The sequence below is a fragment of the Thermobia domestica genome, chromosome 7 (genome assembly GCF_964235325.1).
Source record: "Thermobia domestica chromosome 7, izTheDome1.hap1.1, whole genome shotgun sequence".
NCBI lineage: Eukaryota > Metazoa > Arthropoda > Insecta > Zygentoma > Lepismatidae > Thermobia > Thermobia domestica.
In genome coordinates, this window is record NC_137460.1 from 21,197,570 (window position 1) to 21,217,101 (window position 19,532).

The 19,532-nt window shown below is 38.0% G+C and overlaps 1 protein-coding gene across 1 annotated transcript in view; it reads left to right on the plus strand.

Annotated features, from left to right (window-relative positions):
• The window catches only part of aft (cap methyltransferase 2), a 62,810-nt gene that overhangs the window by 18,656 nt on the left and 24,622 nt on the right, over positions 1–19,532 (plus strand). Inside the window, exons 4-9 of the mRNA XM_081764185.1 lie at positions 1,555–1,716; positions 2,426–2,593; positions 10,502–10,696; positions 11,722–11,833; positions 15,463–15,669; positions 17,351–17,451. Coding sequence (XP_081620311.1) covers positions 1,555–1,716; positions 2,426–2,593; positions 10,502–10,696; positions 11,722–11,833; positions 15,463–15,669; positions 17,351–17,451 — 945 coding nt within the window. The remainder of the gene's footprint in view (positions 1–1,554; positions 1,717–2,425; positions 2,594–10,501; positions 10,697–11,721; positions 11,834–15,462; positions 15,670–17,350; positions 17,452–19,532) is intronic.

Sequence of the window (19,532 nt, forward strand, 5' to 3'; positions counted from 1 at the left end):
ATTTCATGTATTGTGATCGGTCGATAGACATTATATTACATTCGTCTTGGAATTTCTCTAAGAAAGAACTAGCATTTTCATTGCACTTACCACTAAATTTACTCATGGCTTTGATTTCGCTCATCTTGACACTTAGCTTTACCTTTCTTTTCTCACTCCTTGTTCTTGTGGTGTGATTGTTCCGGTCCGTAGCGTGCTGTGTCATGATACCATTTATATTTCGTTCATCAGTGATCTTCGGACAATTTTCCTCTAATATAATATCCTCCTCAGATTCCGGCGAAGGCGTATTTATATCCGGTGATTGGGGAAACTCGAAGCGATCACTGCCCAGATTATTGCGATAAATGGTGTCTCTAGCCTGTAACGTTTTAATTTCTTCCTGCATAGTAGCCAACTGGATCTTTTGATGTTTAACGGAAGATTCTATTAACGTTAAATCCTTTTTTACAGCACAGATTTCATGATTTTGATGATCGTGCTTTTCTTGACACTCATCGGCTAACCTTTTTAACTTCTCTTCAAACTGCGAGGATATGTCGTTCATCACCTGGACGATTGTTTGTTTCGTATCGTCTGATTTCAGTTCTATCCGTTCTATTCGTTTACTTAATTCTTCATACTGCTTGCTAGCTTCATTAAATTTCAGTTCTATCTTCTTTTCCATGGTCTGGTTAGCTTCATAGAACTTCAGTTCTATCTTCTGTTCCATGGTCTGGTTAGCTTCATAGAACTTCTGTTCCATGTTTGTGTTAGATTCATTGAGCTTCTGTTCCATGGTTTGTTTTATCTCAGTCGTCATTTGCATAATTTGTCGCTGCACAGCTAACAAAAGTCGATCCTCAGATGACAAACTTGGTGTTGCACTAATTTCACCTGGATTACTGGTATTAGATTCCTGTTGCACTATTTCACTATCCATTTTTCTTTTGATGACCTTACCGCTTCGTAATACGGTTAAGTTCGTATTCATAAATGGTAATATCCAAGTAAATTCAGCCCTACTTTCCTTCTTCGGGAACTGAATTTTCAAAAGATCCCGGGTTTGGTAAACCAAATTTTTATAACGACTCTATAGAAAAGCGTCGTCAACCTGGTCCGTCTGTTAAAATATAAGTTACGAAGCGATAATAACTTTTCTTTATGCAAGAATCAACTCAGATATTCAAAGATCATTAGCCTCACCTTTATTGCTTGATATGTCTTAAATATTCCTTTTTAAAACCGTGAAATACATAAATTCACTTGACTAGGTCAACACATAACATGTACATAGCCACAACTATCCCATAATAATCTCTTACATATATTAAAAACATTCTTCTTTTCTGTTAATTTAAAATGAACATTCTACTAAGTATATTACATATTTATGAGCACTTTTTGCCCACGGTACAGGTAAATATTATACAAACTAAAGTATTTCGTTATAAATATCAGTAAGTTGTAGCACTTTCTGCTTAGAATTTGTTTAGTTGAAGTATTTTCCCATTCTGAAATATTACCGGTATTTATAAAGTAATAATATTAATTGTTAATTCTTAATTTTTACAGCTTCCCGAAATGCAAAGACTGAAAAAGGAGTTAAATGATGTAAAAAATAAGTTAAATGATTACAACCTAGAAAAATGGCACAAACACACGAGATCTACGAATAAAGCTGGGAGTGTGTTGTGGACCTTACGAGAAAAAATTGAACCTGAATTTATCACTCAGGTAAGTAGGATTATGTTTAACAGTAGAGGACAGATATCGTTACTATGTTGTACGAGATAGTTCAAAAGGAATATAAAAAAGAGAAGCCATGACATTTCGAACATTCGAAAAAATTAATGAAGTGATATGACTAATCTTACGATGCCAGTAGGAGGGCGGGGTGGCTCAGTGGTAGAGTGTTCATCTCCGATGCTTGGGGTCTCTGGTTCGAGCCCAGCTCGCGCCGTGTGGACTTTGTGGTGGACAAACCGTGCTCGTGGGTTTTCTCCGGGTTCTCCCGTTTCCTTCCACTTCCTTCATTCCAGCATTTCAGTCATCTCTCATCATCACCGTCTCCTTTAGCCTAACCGGCATAACTATGGGACATAAAACTTAAAGATTTCATTTCATTTTTTTACGATGCCAGTATAAATATTTTGAAATTAAGCAGCTTCTTTCATTCTCGGCCACTCTAAGTACGGAAAATTACGAATACACTAAAGTTACATGTTTATAAGTCTGTTGTTATATATTGCATTAATTATGGTAAGTAGGCCAGCATATTCTAAAAATATAACTAAATAACGGAAGCATAACTTGTAGGTATGTCCACTGTCAATCTACTGCCAAATATCGTTACATTCATTATATTGTCCATGCCATGTACATACGTGTATATCGTGTTCTAAGTTTCCACGTATATCAATAATAATCATTTGTCTATTTTCAGGCATGGTGTAAGTTCTACGAAAATGCTTCATTGTTTAACTTGGTGCCACCAGTTGTAGTTCAGACGAGGAAGTTGAATTCAGTGCACTTGTGCGAAGCGCCTGGTGCTTTCATCACATCCTTAAATCACTTTATAAAATCGTCTTTTACGAACGGAACTGGATTAGAGGTAATTATTAATCAATACTAATTACTTTTTTTATCGCTAACTTCCTAACCACGCTTGTCTAAAGTCTGTAAACAAAGCGAAATGTATTACTCCGCCCGCGTCTCACACATGCTTCTGCAGTGAGAGACATGAACAGACAGATCATCTGCTAGCTTACTGTCGTCGTATAGTTTTCAAAGTGTAAGGCTACGGTTGGTTGGTAAATAATTAACGCACTGACACTAACTACTGCTATGTTGGGAATATGTATTTTCTTAAATCATTATATAAACGAGATTGCTCCCTGTTCTTCTTGTCCTCTTTTGTTTTTTATAACACGAGACGAAGATGGATTATTGTCACTTATCCTCGCCATGAAACTCTGCATTCTACAATAATTTTAAATGAGTGAGGTAGGCGCGCGAACGCATACGCATGTACAGTAATACTGTATGTCCAAATACTGATGAGGCTGAAATAAAGCTATATCTGTTATTAAATATTATATATATTGCGTTTCTTATAAAATGAAGGATAAATTCAGATATCTGTGAAATTATTATTTTAATAGGGATTATATTGCGGTAGGATACTAGTGTATTGAGACCAACAACCTATCACTGATCATCGATCCATTGATAGTCAGGTGGGTTTGTTTACATCTACTTTTTTCTAAGACTGGAAAGAGATTAGCAGTTTCCGTAGAACGCCAACAATATTGAGTCTTTTCAATATTTAGATAGGTGATAATTGGGTAATACCAGATGGCGTTGGTAGTGCGTCCTGAGGACAATTGGAAAGCTACCTGGAAGAATGAGGTAGCGTACTCCGGTCAAAAAAGCCGACATTAACGGAGAAAGGAGACGATGTGCTCATATCGTACATCATCCCTAAGGACTGAAGGTCAAAGCTGGTTGGTAAACACGCCATTTACTGGTTGTTGCTGTACAGAGTTTAATATATACTTGTTTAATAATTGGTACTGAGATTTTTAAATAAATGCGAAGATCATTTTTTAGTGGTAGATACTTTTATCGAGTCTTTTTCTTCGTATTGTTACTTGTAAAGAACAATCCCAGAAGCAAGAAATATATGCTTTAGAGTCAATTTAATCTTAAACTTTGTTGTAGTTACCTCGTACCTGATTGGGCCTCTAAACTCCAATAGAATATTTAGAATCTACTTTCCAAATTTTCTCTACGAAGCTTCCCGGTTATAAAGGACGAAGGTAAATTAAAAGATAAAAAAGAATAGGATAAAAATTGGAGAAACGAATAATCAAAAACGCAGATCTTAAAGTTACACTGTTATGTCTGTCGTGCATATAGGTAGACTGTGCAGCCTTAAGGCAGGATCTCCACAGAGCTCCGAAGCAAGCTAAGGGAAGTGGAGGAGGAAACCTCAATGCTTCGAAGCAAGCAATGAGGGGGTTAAGAGTCACACAGCCGCGAAGCAGGCTAAATGATTGAGGTTGGGGTATCGACAGAGCTCCGTGCAAGCTAAGGCGGGAGGAAGGGAAGCTTAGAGTACCGCAGCAAACTAGAGGCTTTTAGGTTTGGTTTCTCCTAGAGCTCCAGGCAAGCTAGAGGAGGGTTGACCAATCGCAGACTACTGACTGTCCGTTGAATCCTGTTCGTTATATAGGCGCTCCGGGTGGCGGTGGCGCTGCTGCTCCCTTGCCGTCATGTGACTTGTCTGTCATATGCTTCTGTAGTAATCCAACGTAAGGCGTAGTACTCCATCGTAAAATACATATGGCTGTTGTATACAAACAGGAGCACGTGTAATGTTTATAAGCACAATACAAAAAGTGATACAGTACAATACAAAAAGTGAATATTTCTTGTAAGTAGCCAATTTTTTGTTAATGTGGATTATCCTTTCATGCGCCCATGTAATTATAGTTTTGTAAGAGTTCTGCCTTTTTAATTGCAGCTTGATGATGTCGTTGATGAGATACCAACCTTTAACCAGTCAGTCCACCTTAGAATTCAGTTTTAGTTTTCCTCTTTCTGGATTTAAAAAATGAAATTCCCAGTCCCACATGATTTTAATTTTGTCCCCCCTTTCCCTTTAAATGTTTTAATAGGACTGAATTCGGAATTTCACTGTGTTTGACATCTGTAATGAACTTGATATATCAACATGGTAAAAACTCAAATATTGATAATACTTGCACGCATAAGTAATGATTTTTTTTTAAAAAAAAAAAAGTTTAATAAAAACTTTAGGAATGTTTCCAAAATTAGGATTAACACAAACTAAAAGTACAAAATTAATTTCGTCCAGTGACAAAATACATGATGGGAATTTGAAAAAGAAAGAAAAAAAAGTAAGAAGGGTTAGGTAAACAAGAATTTTAGGAATGATTCCCCCCCTCCCAAAAAAATGGATCAAAAGATTACGAACTTGGTCAAGAATTTTAGGAATGATCCATAAAAATGCATGAAAAGATTGCGATCTGGGCCAGTAATTAGTTTTTGGATCAGGGACCACAAAATTTTTGAACGGCCCCTAAATCGAGTTTTCGTATTTTCTACGGAATAAGCACATCATACTGAGTTAAGTGATCGTTTGGGTTTGGCTACACTATATGTAGCTCTCCAGATATACAAGAAAATTTTTGATTAAAATATATTGGATCTTTTGATCAAAAAGAAAAGTTGAAACTGGTGCATTTAAGTCTGATGTGACCAGAACTGTCAGCTACTGATAGAAATACGTGATTATATTTAGGGGGGTGGGTAGTAATAATATAAAGAGTGAAGTTGCTTCATACTGGATTGAATCCGATGTAGAAGTTTTGTTTCTGTGACGATGAATGAATGTAATCTGTCGTCGCTGCGCCTCGAAGAACCGCTATGTGTTAAATCCACAACTATTCAGGAGAAGCAAAAAACATTCCGAACTATTAAAAATTTTGCTAAATACACGGAAACACTTGAAAAGTGTAATAAAATTGGTTCTGCATATAGTATTATGCACTGCACATTGTTGTAGCTTGCTTAAACAGTATTATATTACTATTTTTTGTTTACGTAGCACCTTTTGCGCCTTGATGAGCACATAGAGGATTTGTATACATTAATCAATACATACGTGATGAGAACCGGAAGCCTTTAATTTCAATCTATTATTTTTTCATTGTTGTGGCGAAACAATTGAATATTAACTTATGACATTATAAGGGACGCTGCCTGACAGCTTTCTGGTTTATTTGCACGACATAACTCGTTTTCGACAAAAATGGCATCGGTTCTTCGAGGCGCAGCAACGATAAGTTCAAGTGTGGTATTCGTGATGATGATCAGTAACTGGAGCAGGAAACTGTGAATTGCTTCTAGAGAGATATAAAAATGATTTTTTTCCTCCATTGTTTTTTGCGAAAGAAGCATGCTTTAGTCTAATTAACTTAAATAGTTGTTTGAGTTTTATACTTTATTTTCAAAGTAGTTGGGATATCATTGGAGACTGTTTAAGAGAAGATCACGCTGGGTGGTCGATTTCTAACATTTCTTACGCTGTTTAATTAGATCTAGTAGAATACTTCAAGATTTTCATGTTTTTAACGCAGATTATCAGTAATAAAGAAAATAAATGATTTTATGTACATTAGAATTATACGAGGTGTTTTCAAAAAGTATCGAACCTTATTTTTTTGCCGTGTAAACCAATGAAGCACGGGAAACTTTCTTCAGTGGAAATGTAGAGGGGATACTCATGCGCAGTCAGATTTTTTTCCCTGTCCACAGAAAGCGTCGGTCACTGGCAGTTAGCCAACTAGTGAAGACGTCTAGTGAGCGGTCGTCAGATTTGAGATTCTTCTAAGATGACAGGAAAACTTGAACAGAGATAATTGCATCAAATTTTGCCAAAAGCATGCCTATACCCAAACGGAAACCATTCAATTTGTGCATGAGGAGAGTGACCGCGAAGTTTGATTCAGACTTGCATCGCAACATTCCTGTGTGTCATCAAACTCCCTACTCACTCGACATGTCTCCGTGTGACTTCTGGTTATTTCCCAAGCTGAAAATGGCACTAAAAGAGTCCCAATTTGAGTCAAGAGAAGACATCATGCGGAATGCGACGGCACGGTTGTTCACCATTCCAAAATCCGTTCCAGAAGTGTTTCAAACAATGGCGAAAGAGCTGGGAGAAGTATTACCAAGGAGTCTATTTTGAAGAGGATTAGTGCTTCGGATTTCCAAATCAATAAATGTACTTTTGTCAACCAAAAGTTCGATTACTTTTTGACATACCTCGTACAGAAGATTTGTCCACATTTATAGAAACTAAGTGGAACGTTGCCAGGGGTGCTAGAATCGCACAGACAGTAAGCACAGCAGAGCAATCACAAACCAGTTGTGTGGAGAATTCGGTAGCAGGAAGTGAAGTGCTCTGAGTATAAAACGCCTCCAAAAGTGATCCCATTCTGGGACGGTACATCACCGCTCTTTCCAACATCGAATACAGTTACAGTGCAATTGTGAAACAGTGTTCGTCCAAGGGTTTCACCATTTCCAAGAAGGGTATTTGCCAATGTACTCAAACGCAACAAAAATGCACAGCCAGAGGAAATGGGTATGCGAACAATGGCACGAAAACAACACCATGGCACGAAAACAACACCCCCGTGCCAAACTTACAACGGATGTGGTTCGACAAGTGCAGAAATTGGCGACCCAGGAGAATTTGCCGCCACAAAGAGACATTGCCAGGAGTGTTAGAAGATTCAAATCAACTGTGCAGAGGATAATCAGCCAGGATTTACGCCTGAAAGTGAAGCATAAGCCTCATGTTCGCACACTCACAACCAAACACATCCGGAAACGCAGGGTCCATTGCAAACGGCTTTGTGAACGATATTTAGCGGGTGACAAATGAAAATATGTGGTCACGTTATACGAGGCCTGGATCTATTTGTCAAACTCCAAGCGAGTTCGAGCCATTTACTATCATCCAAAGGATGCCAAGGATCATGTCAATTGGGTCCGCACGTGCCGCGAAAGTTTTCCTCATGGCTTCTTGATGGTTGCAGGTTTTTGGCATAAAGGGAAACTTCCCCTGCGTAGAGTTGCACGAAATGTGAAAATTAACGCAGCATACTGTCAACAACACATTCTGGAGTCATTATACCGGCAACATATCTGCCGTGTCGCGACAAAACGCTGTAACTTGAGTTACATTGTTTTGTCGCTATAAGCATTTTTGAATTTCCCCCACCGATACTTATGTTCACCAGGCCCAGCATTGAGCTGAGTCAAATACTTTTGAAAATATACCAAAGAGAATTGCGATGTAAGTAGGAAATTAGGCGGTCTGTAGCGATTTTACGGCTCTTTTTCTCAAAATTGCTCCGCCAAAGTTACAGCGTTTTGTCGCGACAGGGCAGATCTTCCGTCGTTGTAGGGTGAGGTGTGTAAAGTCTTAATTCATCAAGACAAAGCAGTCATCCTCACGTCTCGAACAAATGTGGCATACATGACCCGCGAAGAGTGTGAAACTGGAATCCATGCTACCCCATATTCAGTCATCCGTGTCAAGTCTCCCGACGCTGCACCAATGGACTTTTGTGCTTTCGTTTGTTTGAAGCAAGCGATTTCCTTACGTCGCCCACGCACATTGATTGGCTTGTGGAAAGTTTGCAAGGAGTAGTAGTCCAAACTTGATCAGATTTCTCTGAACAGAAGCCTACTCCAATGGAAACTTCGGTGTGAGGCTATAGTTTATAGTCAGGGTCGTCATATTGAACACAACCGCTGGTGGAAATACGGCTTTACGCCCTAGCGTAGGGGGGACAAAATCGTTTCCATAAATGTGGAACAGCCTTCTGTATCATCAACCTTAGAAACATCATAAATAACGTTCTAAATTAAAAAGCTCGAAACATTTTTCATACCATTGCAATGGAAAATTTTGACCACACAATTTTTACAATGCATTGTATATATATATATATATATATATATATATATATATATATATATATATATATATATATATATATATATAATCTTTCAGCAGTTTTTCATAATTGTGAGGAACGAATATACCAGACGAATTTCCTACTATGAATATTAATAGCGAAAGCAAAAAATTAATAATTTTTCTTAGTAGACTGTAAAAATATTTTTATAATTGATTTGTGTAAGAGGTTTGCAGTGAATTTCGAGAAGTTATCTCCATTGGAATATACACTACATTGCCATTAATAACCGGACACCATGAAAAACAAGTAGGCTGGTTCAGTAGATGCATCAGGTATGGTGATAGAAGGAAATTGAGCGCTTGGGAGAAAGTTATACAAACGCGAGCAGTTAAAATGAACGGATGGGGAGAGTTAAGTGCAGATGAAATGGGCATCATGACTCGGTTATTCAATATGTAATTTCCTACAAATTCCAGATCACACGTGCGATAGTGCGTACCTACAGATGAAATGAGAACGAAAAGGAGTACTAAATTCGCAATCCGAACAGGAAAACCACGAAAGTTGTCTCATAGAAATTAGTTGACTCAAATGCGTAGTGAAAGTACACCGGCAAAGGTCATTGGACACTGTAGACACACAAATTCGGAAGTGATGCCAATACATGTACTGTTCCTCACGAGATGATAGAACTGAGGTTTAATGAGCAAACTGTTGCCCATAAGCCAAGCATCACATAAGTAAACGAGCGCGCCGAGTCCAATGGTGCAAATCATGGCACGAGTGGACAGCGGGGGAGTGGAAGAGCATCATTTGGAGTGATTAATTATGCTTCATGTGGCAATCCGACAGACGTGAGTAAACATGGCGTATGCCAGTTGAGTGTTATTGCCAGAGTGCCTCGTCCATACTGTGAAATTTGGCAGTGGAAGAATAATGGGATGGGCCTATTTGCCATGGTTTGGACTGGAACGATGGGCCTATCAACAAAGCATAGACATCTATACGCTATCTATCCTTCGGCATCTGTTCGGAAGTGGGCCGTTTGTATTCAACGTGCCAATGCCAGCATCCATAAAGCCCACCCCATCACAGAGACGTTTGAGGAGTGAAGATGCAAGTACTTGACTGTCCGGCCCAAAATAGGGATGGCCACAAAGTTCCGGTTCCGGCGGAACCGGTTCTCGGAGATCCGGTTTTTAGAACCGGTTCCAGACCTGGATCCGAAAACCCGGTTCCAGAACCGGATCTTAGGAACCGGTTCCAGACTTGGATCCGAAAACCCGGTTCCAGAACCAAATCTTAGGAACCGGTTCCAGATCTGGATCTGATAACCCGGTTCCAGAACCGGATCTTGAGAACCGGTTCCAGACCTAGATCCAAAAAACCGGTTCCGGAACCGAATCTTCTAGAACCGGATCCGTTCAGACCCGAAAACCGGTTCCAACAGGAACCGGCTCTGGCCATCCCTAGCCCAAAACCCACCTCAATTCTATTTAAAGCCTTGGATTTAGTTGGAGCACCGGTTGAGGGGCCGACAATAACGCCACAAAACTTTTATGTCACTGTTTGCCATTTTGGATGGCGAATGTAGGATATCCCGAAATCTACCACAGCCTTATGGAAAGTTTTCCTAGAAGTGTCGAGATTGTTACTACGACGATTGGCGGACATAAGCCATACTAACTCCTTATGAGCGCGAGATGAACAAGTTTTTAATGGTGTCCGGACATTACTGGCAGTATAATGTATAATAATATAAGTGAATAAACAACCAACATGTAAACTCCTACTTGATTTAATCTTTTTAACACTATTTCCTCCTAAAGTTTGTAGAAGAAAAGTGAGTGAAATATTGGAACTAAAAAGAAATAAATAAAAAAAAAAATATATGCAAGATACATAAAACCCCGTATTTTCTTTATTATAGGTTATATTATAGTATTTTGATTTATATAATTTTCGTCTCATGTATTTCACTCACCTTTTGATTCTAGTGGAAATGGTTGGCTACTACATTGAATCCCTATTACGAGGGCAACCCACTTTCGTGTATGATTAATGACGACAGGTTCATTATGAAGACCCTTCAAAATTGGGACTTTGGAGTGGATTACACAGGGAACTTAATGGACGTCAAGAATTTGGACCATTTAGTGGCGAGATCACAAGAGCTCGGGGACATTTTGTTGGTAAGTAGATAACAAATCTGAAAATTAAAGATAAATCAGGGCCAAACTCTTGGATTTCTAATTTTGTCATAAAATTTGAGAAGTGTCGTGGGAGGAGATAGAAGCAACTCAAATACTCTTTTTTAAAAAAAAACATAACCAACTATTACATACATTCTCAATACGTCTCAGTTCATTAACGTCGAAATTAAAGCATTGTTATAAAAAAGATTAAATCTTTCTCTGGTATCGTAGTTGTGAATTTAGTCTGTCAGGTGCTTTTGAGAAATTTTAGTTCGTAAAGTTTTTCCTGTGAATTGAATTAAGTGAGTTGAAATTTTGAAGACAATATAGAAGCTTAATGGTCGAGTTCCTATGTTTTGGGTGGGAAGATGAATTTTTAGTGCTAGATGGAAGGCAGTTTATTACTAGAAGGAACGAAATGTCTAATTGAAGTTACCAGATGGAGTTTCCTGGGAAGAGGTTACATTCTTCCGACAAGGAGATCAGCAGAAATCAGACTTGTTGATACAGCAACTTTAACGTTAGTTCCAATTCATTTCAGTTTAGTGTTCCACGGTTATGCTCTTTAGAGTAAAGGAGACGGATAATAAATGAAAGTATGTAATTGTAAAATTATTTTCTTTTGTACTGTCCCACAAGGAATCGAACTTGAAACCATGCGCATCAAAGGCGCACGCGCTAGCCAGTAGACTAGCGGGGAGTGCAACATTAGTTCGAGGTGTGGATAGAGGACTTGAACAACTTGAATATTATTGTGTGGAAGGTTACGGGAAAATACTATTTTTACTAGTTGCGAAGATGTGTACAATAGCCTTTTCAGGGCAAAAGATTCTGCAAAAGATATCTTTCCATTCACAATTGGTGAGTTGGAGATATGTCACGAGAGACTATTGTTTGACACAATGGAAGTTTAAATTAAAATATAAAGGTAAAGGCAGAGTAATTTTCCATCCTTAGAAAATGAGCTAATAAACACAACTTATTTTGAGGATTTAAATCTTTGATTTTCCGATTCATTGCAGGTAACAGCTGATGGTAGTATTGATTGCCAAGAAGACCCAGGCGAACAAGAGAATATAGTAGCTCCTTTGCATTACTGCGAAGCTGTGACAGCATTACATATCTTAGCCAAAGGTAGGAGTTAAAGGAATCCTTTAGGCATTTCATAGTCGGCAGAAAAATCTGAGATTCACTACTCCCCCATATATATACTATGTTCTCTATCTAAATAACCATGTTTTACCATCTTCCGTTATCAGTGAAAGGAACTGTGAAAAGGAAATGAAGTATAGGGATACTCCTTTAAGTACTAATGGTGCGTTCGTTTCGCTGGTACTGGTGAATTCTGAAACATGGATATTTAGAGCGTATACCAGTTCCTGTGTAATTCCTTAAACCGCTTGGGATAGGTCCTATAGATTCTAAATTAGGGAGTTTTGAAAAATGATTTTTCGAATTTTCAATGGATCATAACTCTGAAAGGAGGCATTTTTCGACCCATGTTTATTAGAACCTTTTTCTTTCATTTCGTATAAGGAATCGCCTCCCAAAGTTTGTCGGTGGAGTTACCTACCACCCTATATATATATATATATATATATATATATATATATATATATATATATATATATATATATATATATATATATATAGGATTAAGGTGGAGTAAAAAAAAACTTAGGAGTGATTATTTTCAGTTGTAGATTTCTTGGTGCAAGAAAGGCGACACAGTTAGTCCTGAAGCTGAAGTGAAAATCGTGAAATAAAATCTTTCAGTTCAACGACCCATGATTATGTCCTTTAAGCTAAGGGAGACGGATGATTCAGGCAAGTGAATGATGATGAAATGGCGGAATGAAAATGTGGTATTAAACAAGAGACCCGAGAAAATGCCACAAACACTTGGGGATCGAACCAGGGATACTAGGTACCAGAGATAAGCGCTTTACCACTGAGCGAAAATTCGTGAAGTATACAAACGCACGACGACAAGTGCGAAACTGTAAATTTATACACACACTATATTCAGTGGTACATTAGTGATTAGGATTAAGATTTAGATTTCTGGGATTTCGATATCTAAGGCCATGTTAGCCCGTCATATATGAGAGATGACGTTCCTCGGCGATCACAGTATTCAATGAAAGGGAAGGAAGGAAGCGGCCTGGGACCTGTATGTTAGGCGCCATCCCGGCATTTGCCTCCTGTGAATAAGAAAACCCAGGAAAACTTCCCTCAGGATAGCTGGCCTGAAAAAGCTTTTATATGTTTTCGACCAACTGTTCCCACCAGGAATCGAACCCGGAATCGCTCGCACCAAAAGCGAGAGCGTTAGTGTCTGCTCTGCGCGGGCCACGGTACATTAATGAAATCTACGGCTGAAAATAATAACTCCTTTTGCTGACTCATAATAAATTAAGAAAAATATATTACTTTGTCGAATTACAAAAATATCTACTACTTTGTCCGTCCCTTGTGTTACGTATGTTTTCTATCTTTCTTAATGTCATCTTTCGCGTTCTGTCTCTATTTTGTATCGTTTTTATTTTTAGTTTGCGGTTTTATGTATTGATTTACTATTATTTATGTGTTTACCAGTACCTATATTGGCTTTGAATATAGTAGACCTCCAAAGTTTTCAGATGATTTTGTTGGAAAAATAAAAATACTCAGCATAAATATTACTTACTCTTCGACAATAATATATAATGGAATACTTGCCAATTTAAAGCTCTTTTTAAGATTTAAATCTCAATCTTTTGTTGCACCTTCTTCTTCTGGTGGTATACAGTGTTCACACTGGCGGCTCCAGGAGGAGTATGACGGTTCAAGGATGTCGGGGTGACGCGAAGGCAGAACATAAGCAGTAATGTTAATATGTGCAGAACAGCGTTTTATTTAAGTAGTATCGTATCGCAGTTGCTACATAAAGTCTTAGAAATGTAATGCAAACGAAAAATTTAGAACTGCAGAAAACCTGATGCATTCATGAGCATATTTTATTACCGAAGTGGGTTATTTTTTGCAACAGTTTCTCCAGATTTTGCAATATTATCTCATATTTATTCATACGTGTTCAATCTTATATTTTCTTTACAGCCAACAAGTTGGACACACAAGACGTATCTTCGAAAAGTTTGTCAAAAGACAACATCCAGTTTGTTACTGAATATGCTTTTGCTTTGGGAAAATGACTGAACACATTGTTAAGTTCGTTAATGCATTACATTGAGTTTTTATATGTGCATGATGCATCAATACTGTCCTTGCATATACCGATAAAATACCTCCCAGTTTGGCAATATTTGACGTAACACAGAAAATTATTGGGAGGGACATGTCCTACCTGTCCCCCCTCAAACGACGCCCGTGGTAGAATTGACGACAGAGACCATATTTTCTTTGACACTTTATTCTTTCTGTAAAGAAAATAGCTCAATGGGCTCCCGAAATCCAAGGCTCAAGCTTTCTTTTCGGAAACTAGATTACTAGCTAATAAACGAGAAATTAGAAGTACTTTTTTCACCCCTCCTGATTTTTCATTTGTTTCATAGCATTGGCGCAGAAATATATATTTATTTTGCTATATTCTCCTGTTCTGCATTGAAATAACGAAAGGCAAGTAGTGTTCAGTGTAAAACGTTTAAAAAATGGAAAAGCGAACTGGACACGAGGAGCAGTTGGCTATAACATGAGGTTAGGAAATGAAGTTTGTATTAAGTTATTTTGATTCTATCGTAAAAATTAAGGTCCACTTTACTTTGCTTTTCACTTTCATATTTGTATGTGACACACAAAAATGTTTATTATTTCATGTAAAACAGTGAAACAACCAACTAAAACTAGTAATTAATGTTCGCTGCCAAAAGTGCGATTCGAGACTTATTTAGTTTGCATCGCAGTTTTGAGTCCATAAATTTAATTTCTGTTTTGTACGAGATGATGACTAATCAAATGTAAAGTACAATAGATAAATGTTTATATTAGCTAAATATACCTTGATTCAAAACAACACCGACAACGTTTGGGAGGTGATTCCTGACACCAAGATAAGACAAAAAATATAGACCAACCTGGGTGCACAAAGGCTTCCTTTCGGAGTTATGGACTGCTGAAAACATAAAAAAATGAACTTAAGGCCCATAGCTCCAATACTATGGGATCTACCGTAGTCGGGTCAAGACTTTATTTAGAAGCTAGTATGTGCCCTATCCAAATATCCATGTTTCAGAATCCTGTGGTACTTCCGCAACAATTTTTATAGAGATAGTTGGTGAATACTTCAAATTATATGCCCGTAGCCAAACTGCCTCTATAGAAATAGTTGCGTGAGTACCTTAGAATTCTGAAACATGTATTTTTGGATAGCGCGCGTATTAGTTCTTAAGTGAAATCTTGACCCGACTACGGTAGGTCCCATAGTTTTGGAGCTATGAACCTTTAAACTTCATTTTTTCATGTTTTCGGCAGCATATAACTCCGAAAGGAAGCATTTGTGTACCCAGGTTGGTGTATACTTTTCGTCTTATCGTAGTATCAGGAATTACCTCCTGAACGTTGTCGATGTTGTTTTGAAACACCCTGTATATAAAAGTAGGAAATATATTTATGATTTCATGGTAATATTAAAAATTTCGTCAATTATTTTATTCCCATTTCGTTCGAATGTCTGATAAGGTTTATAGATACCTAACGTTCGAGTGTTTCTTACTTGTGGTCCTTGAGTTACACCAGTACTGAAAGCATTGTTACTCTTGTTTCAGGTGGAAGCTTTTTGCTGAAGATGTTTACATTCTTCGAAGAGGCCACAATTTGTTTGTTGTACGTTTTGTGCTGTGCGTTCTCCAACGTCAATGTGTGTAAACCAGCCACCAGCAAAGAAGGAAACTCAGAAGTCTATGTGATATGCTTAGAGTATGTAGGAAAAGAGGCATTTCAGCCATGGCTAGATATTTTAAAGAAGCATTTTGGTGAGCATATAGACTTTGTTTCTCCTGTCTGTTCGTATTGTGATACTTTTTCATTATTTAATTTTATAACTTAATGTTGCTCTTAGTTTCTGTGCCCTCTAAAAATACTTTTAAAATATCATTCTGTTCCAAATATGATCCTTGTCAGGGAATAATAACTTTATAATAAACTTCCATTTTGTTTTTAGTGCTGCTAACAGCTCTTAGGGAAAAATACAACACTTCGTAAAATATCAATGAACGAGGGGTGATCAGAAACTAAGGTTACAAAGCCTGCAGTGAAACGTGTATATATTATTTCATACAACCAATACAGCTAACATATGGTATATACATTAGGCTAGTTTTCGACATTGTCTCCATGTTGGTTGAGGGGCCGCGGTGGCTCAGTGGTAGAGCGTTCACCTCTGGTGCTTGGGGTCCCGGGTTCGATCCCAGCCCCCGCCAAGTAAACTTTGTGGTGGACAAACACCGTGTGCGTGGGTTTTCTCGGGGTTCTCCCGTTTCCTCCCACTTTCTTCATTCCACCATTTCATTCATTACTCATCATCACCGTCTCCTTTAGCCTAACCGGCATAACCGTGGGACGTAAAACTCAAAGATTTCATTTCATTTTTTTTTTCCCATGTCGGTTGAGGCACTTGTACCGTGGGATGAGTTTGAAGATTTGATTTCATTTTTCGTTTTACGTTGACATAATGACAAATATTTCTGTGAAATACTTTGTATGAGCGCCTACCATTGAAAAAAAAAAAAAAAAAAATACAAAAAGTAGGAGGGGGTATGGTTTGCTCAGTGGTAGTGTTCTCACTGATGGGAGAGGTCTCTGTTTCGATTGCAGACCATAGAAGTTTGAGGTGGACAGCATTGTATCCGTGAGTTTTCTCGGGGTTTTTCCACATTCTCTTTCCAGCAGTTGTTCCATAATCATTCAGTATCATTAATCATCTGTGGAACTGTAGATTTCATTTCACTTTTCAGTAAAAGAAGACAGTTAGTGTAGTGAATTCCGGTTTTGATGTCAACAATCCGTTTATAAAAAGTTAATTTCATTTAACCCCTTAACGCCGGAATTACGCAACATAGTTTGAAAACAATATTCAGTTATACATTCTACATGAATTAAGGTTACTAAAGTTCAATCAACTGAAAAATATGCGAAAAAAATTTTATTAGTATGTATTTCCATTATGTTGGGGGGAAAAGTGACTAACCATATTACTGTACTATCTCGAGACACGTTTGGTCCAAAATGGGCAGCAACGTGTTCCAGAACGATTGAATAATCACAACTGTCTGTAATTTTTTTAATGTGCTAAGCACTGTTTTCCAATAAAACGATATATGAAACAAGCAAAAACGAAGAAACATGTTCTGTTGCCACCAAAATTCTCATGGTCACAGAAATAGACAAAATCGTCAATAAGTAAGATGGCAGAGTAAGCAAGGATGCATTGAATTGGTACATCTCGAATGCGTTGCAGTCGGCATCTGGTTATCGCTTCATATCGTCTTGCAGAAGCACGCATTAGTAGTAAGTATATCGCGAATTCGCGAGTCATCAAAAAGGAGTTTAAAAAAGTAATTCTTACTAATTTATCGTTTGTGTAATATTTTTATTCTTATTTTTTAAAAAAGAGATTCAAATACCTATATTTTTTCTTCATTTTGGGTATTTTAGGACCTGAACTACCCCCGAAGTCTATGATTCCGAAAAGCTCGATACCAGACGATTTTCTAAAGCAGTTAAAAGAATGCTCGGAGTTCTTTAAAGATAAACAAGTAAGTTGATTGTTCTATTTTATTTATATGTATTTATTTTATTTTATTTTGCTTTGTTTTATTTATCTACAATATTTCAGAAATGACTTGTTTTCCTTAGTTCCTAAGGCTTCGAATTTAGCACTTATGTCCGTCTCTTTGACATAAAAGTTGTGTTATAATAATAATCTTGAGTCCCTCTGTTTTAATAGAAGTACTTCACATTTTAGGATTGTATTTTGCTGAAACAAGACTTAAGGTTGAGATCGTAACGGGAGGCCCACCAAAGGTGTGGGATAACTTTAACAATTGAAAGAAATAAAGCATATGATTTTGATAATAATGAATGGTAGCAATAAGGGTATATAAGGGGAAAGATGGTAGAGCAAAGGAAACAATTAATTTCGAAGTCTTGATGAAGCTTTACACTCCTCCCTTTCTCTCATAGGCGATGTTAGGCGTTGTCCTCGAAGTTCTGGAGACTCGCAGATTGGGGCGTTTTGTAGGTTTTCACTGGTGAAGACTTACGTGTTAATCGACCATGGCATCGAAGGACAGAAAGTCTCAAGGTTATTAAGAAGTGTGTAACGTAGTGACCAAGAATGGTCGAATCAGAACGAGAGCTCTTTCAGTTGCTTTCGATTCTACTGTCCCTCTGACGTGGTGAATGAACAGACGGATGTGACACCTAAAAGATCACATTAACATGGTTAATGATCCAAATTGACATTGACGAAATCCGTAGTTCCTCATGTAGTTGATTTAACACAAAGCATCCAGGCTTCCTATTTAGTTGCGAACATTGACAGGATGACACATACTAGAAAGCAGGAAAAGAAACTCACAAACGTCAAAGTACTTACTTTTTAAAGCCAGTACTTCCCTATCGCTCCTTAGTTTATATCCCGTAACATTTACGAAGTATAAAAGGATGATAATATGATTTCTGTTCATTTTGTTATAAAACACGACAATTAACTGCAAAATCAGAAATCAGTGGCTGAAATTGTTCACTACTGGTTGGATGACATGCTTTCCAGACCTGGCAGGAGGCTTGGTTGGATGTGGCAGGAGGCTTGTAAAATAGACACCATGTTCAGATGATATCAACTAATGCTGTTAACATTCGAATAATTCAATACTCGAATAATTATTTCTTGGAAGTTTCCTAATTCGAATAATTACACCAGACTCGCTATTCCGACCATTTCTTGCAAAGAGGGTGCTGGATTAGTAAAAGTGCCGAATGATTGAAAGTGCCTGAAATTGAATTTAGCACATACAGTACTTTATTAAATATTAGTTGAATATACCCATGCTTCTCACGGGGGCTGTATTTGGAAGTCAACGCCTGTGGGAGTATCACCATTGATCTCAGCGACCGCGAAAACTATGGATTTGATACTAATATCGGTCATTTTGGGCTATTTTTTATTTTACATTTCTCGGTACCCCCCCCCCCCCCCCCCGCTGACTTCCGGCCTGCATGCAGTTGTAACTAAATTTGCAAGTCATCGCTAATGGAAGTGTCACCATTGATTCCAGCAACCGCGAAAACTACGGATTTGACACTAATATCGGTCATTTTGGATTACTTTTATGTGTCTCGGTATCTCAAATCCCCCTCCCCCCCTCGGTGACCCCCGGCCCGGAGCCGTGAATTTGGAAGTTAATGCGATCGGAGTTTCACCATTGATTTCAGCGACCGCGAAAACTTCGAATTCGACACTAATATCGGTCATTTTCTACTACTTTTACATGGCTCGGTAAACGTCATCCCCCCCCCCCCCCGAGACCTTTGGTTAGAATTTTGAGAAAAACGTTTATTCTGGTCTGGAGCCTGGACCAAGGTATTCGTGACTAAAATTTGGTAACTCTCGGTCAATTTGTCTGGTTCCCAAGTCAATTCCGGTAAACGCTCCCCCTGAGACCCCCCTGGTTCGAAATTTGACTGGGCCAAGGTACCCCTGACCAAAATTTGGTAACTCTCGGTTCACTTGTCTGGTCCCCAGGCCGCACACAGACAGACAGACAAACACACAAACAAACTCTTTATTTTATTTATATTAGATAAGGTTATATACATTTCCACTGGAAAAAAA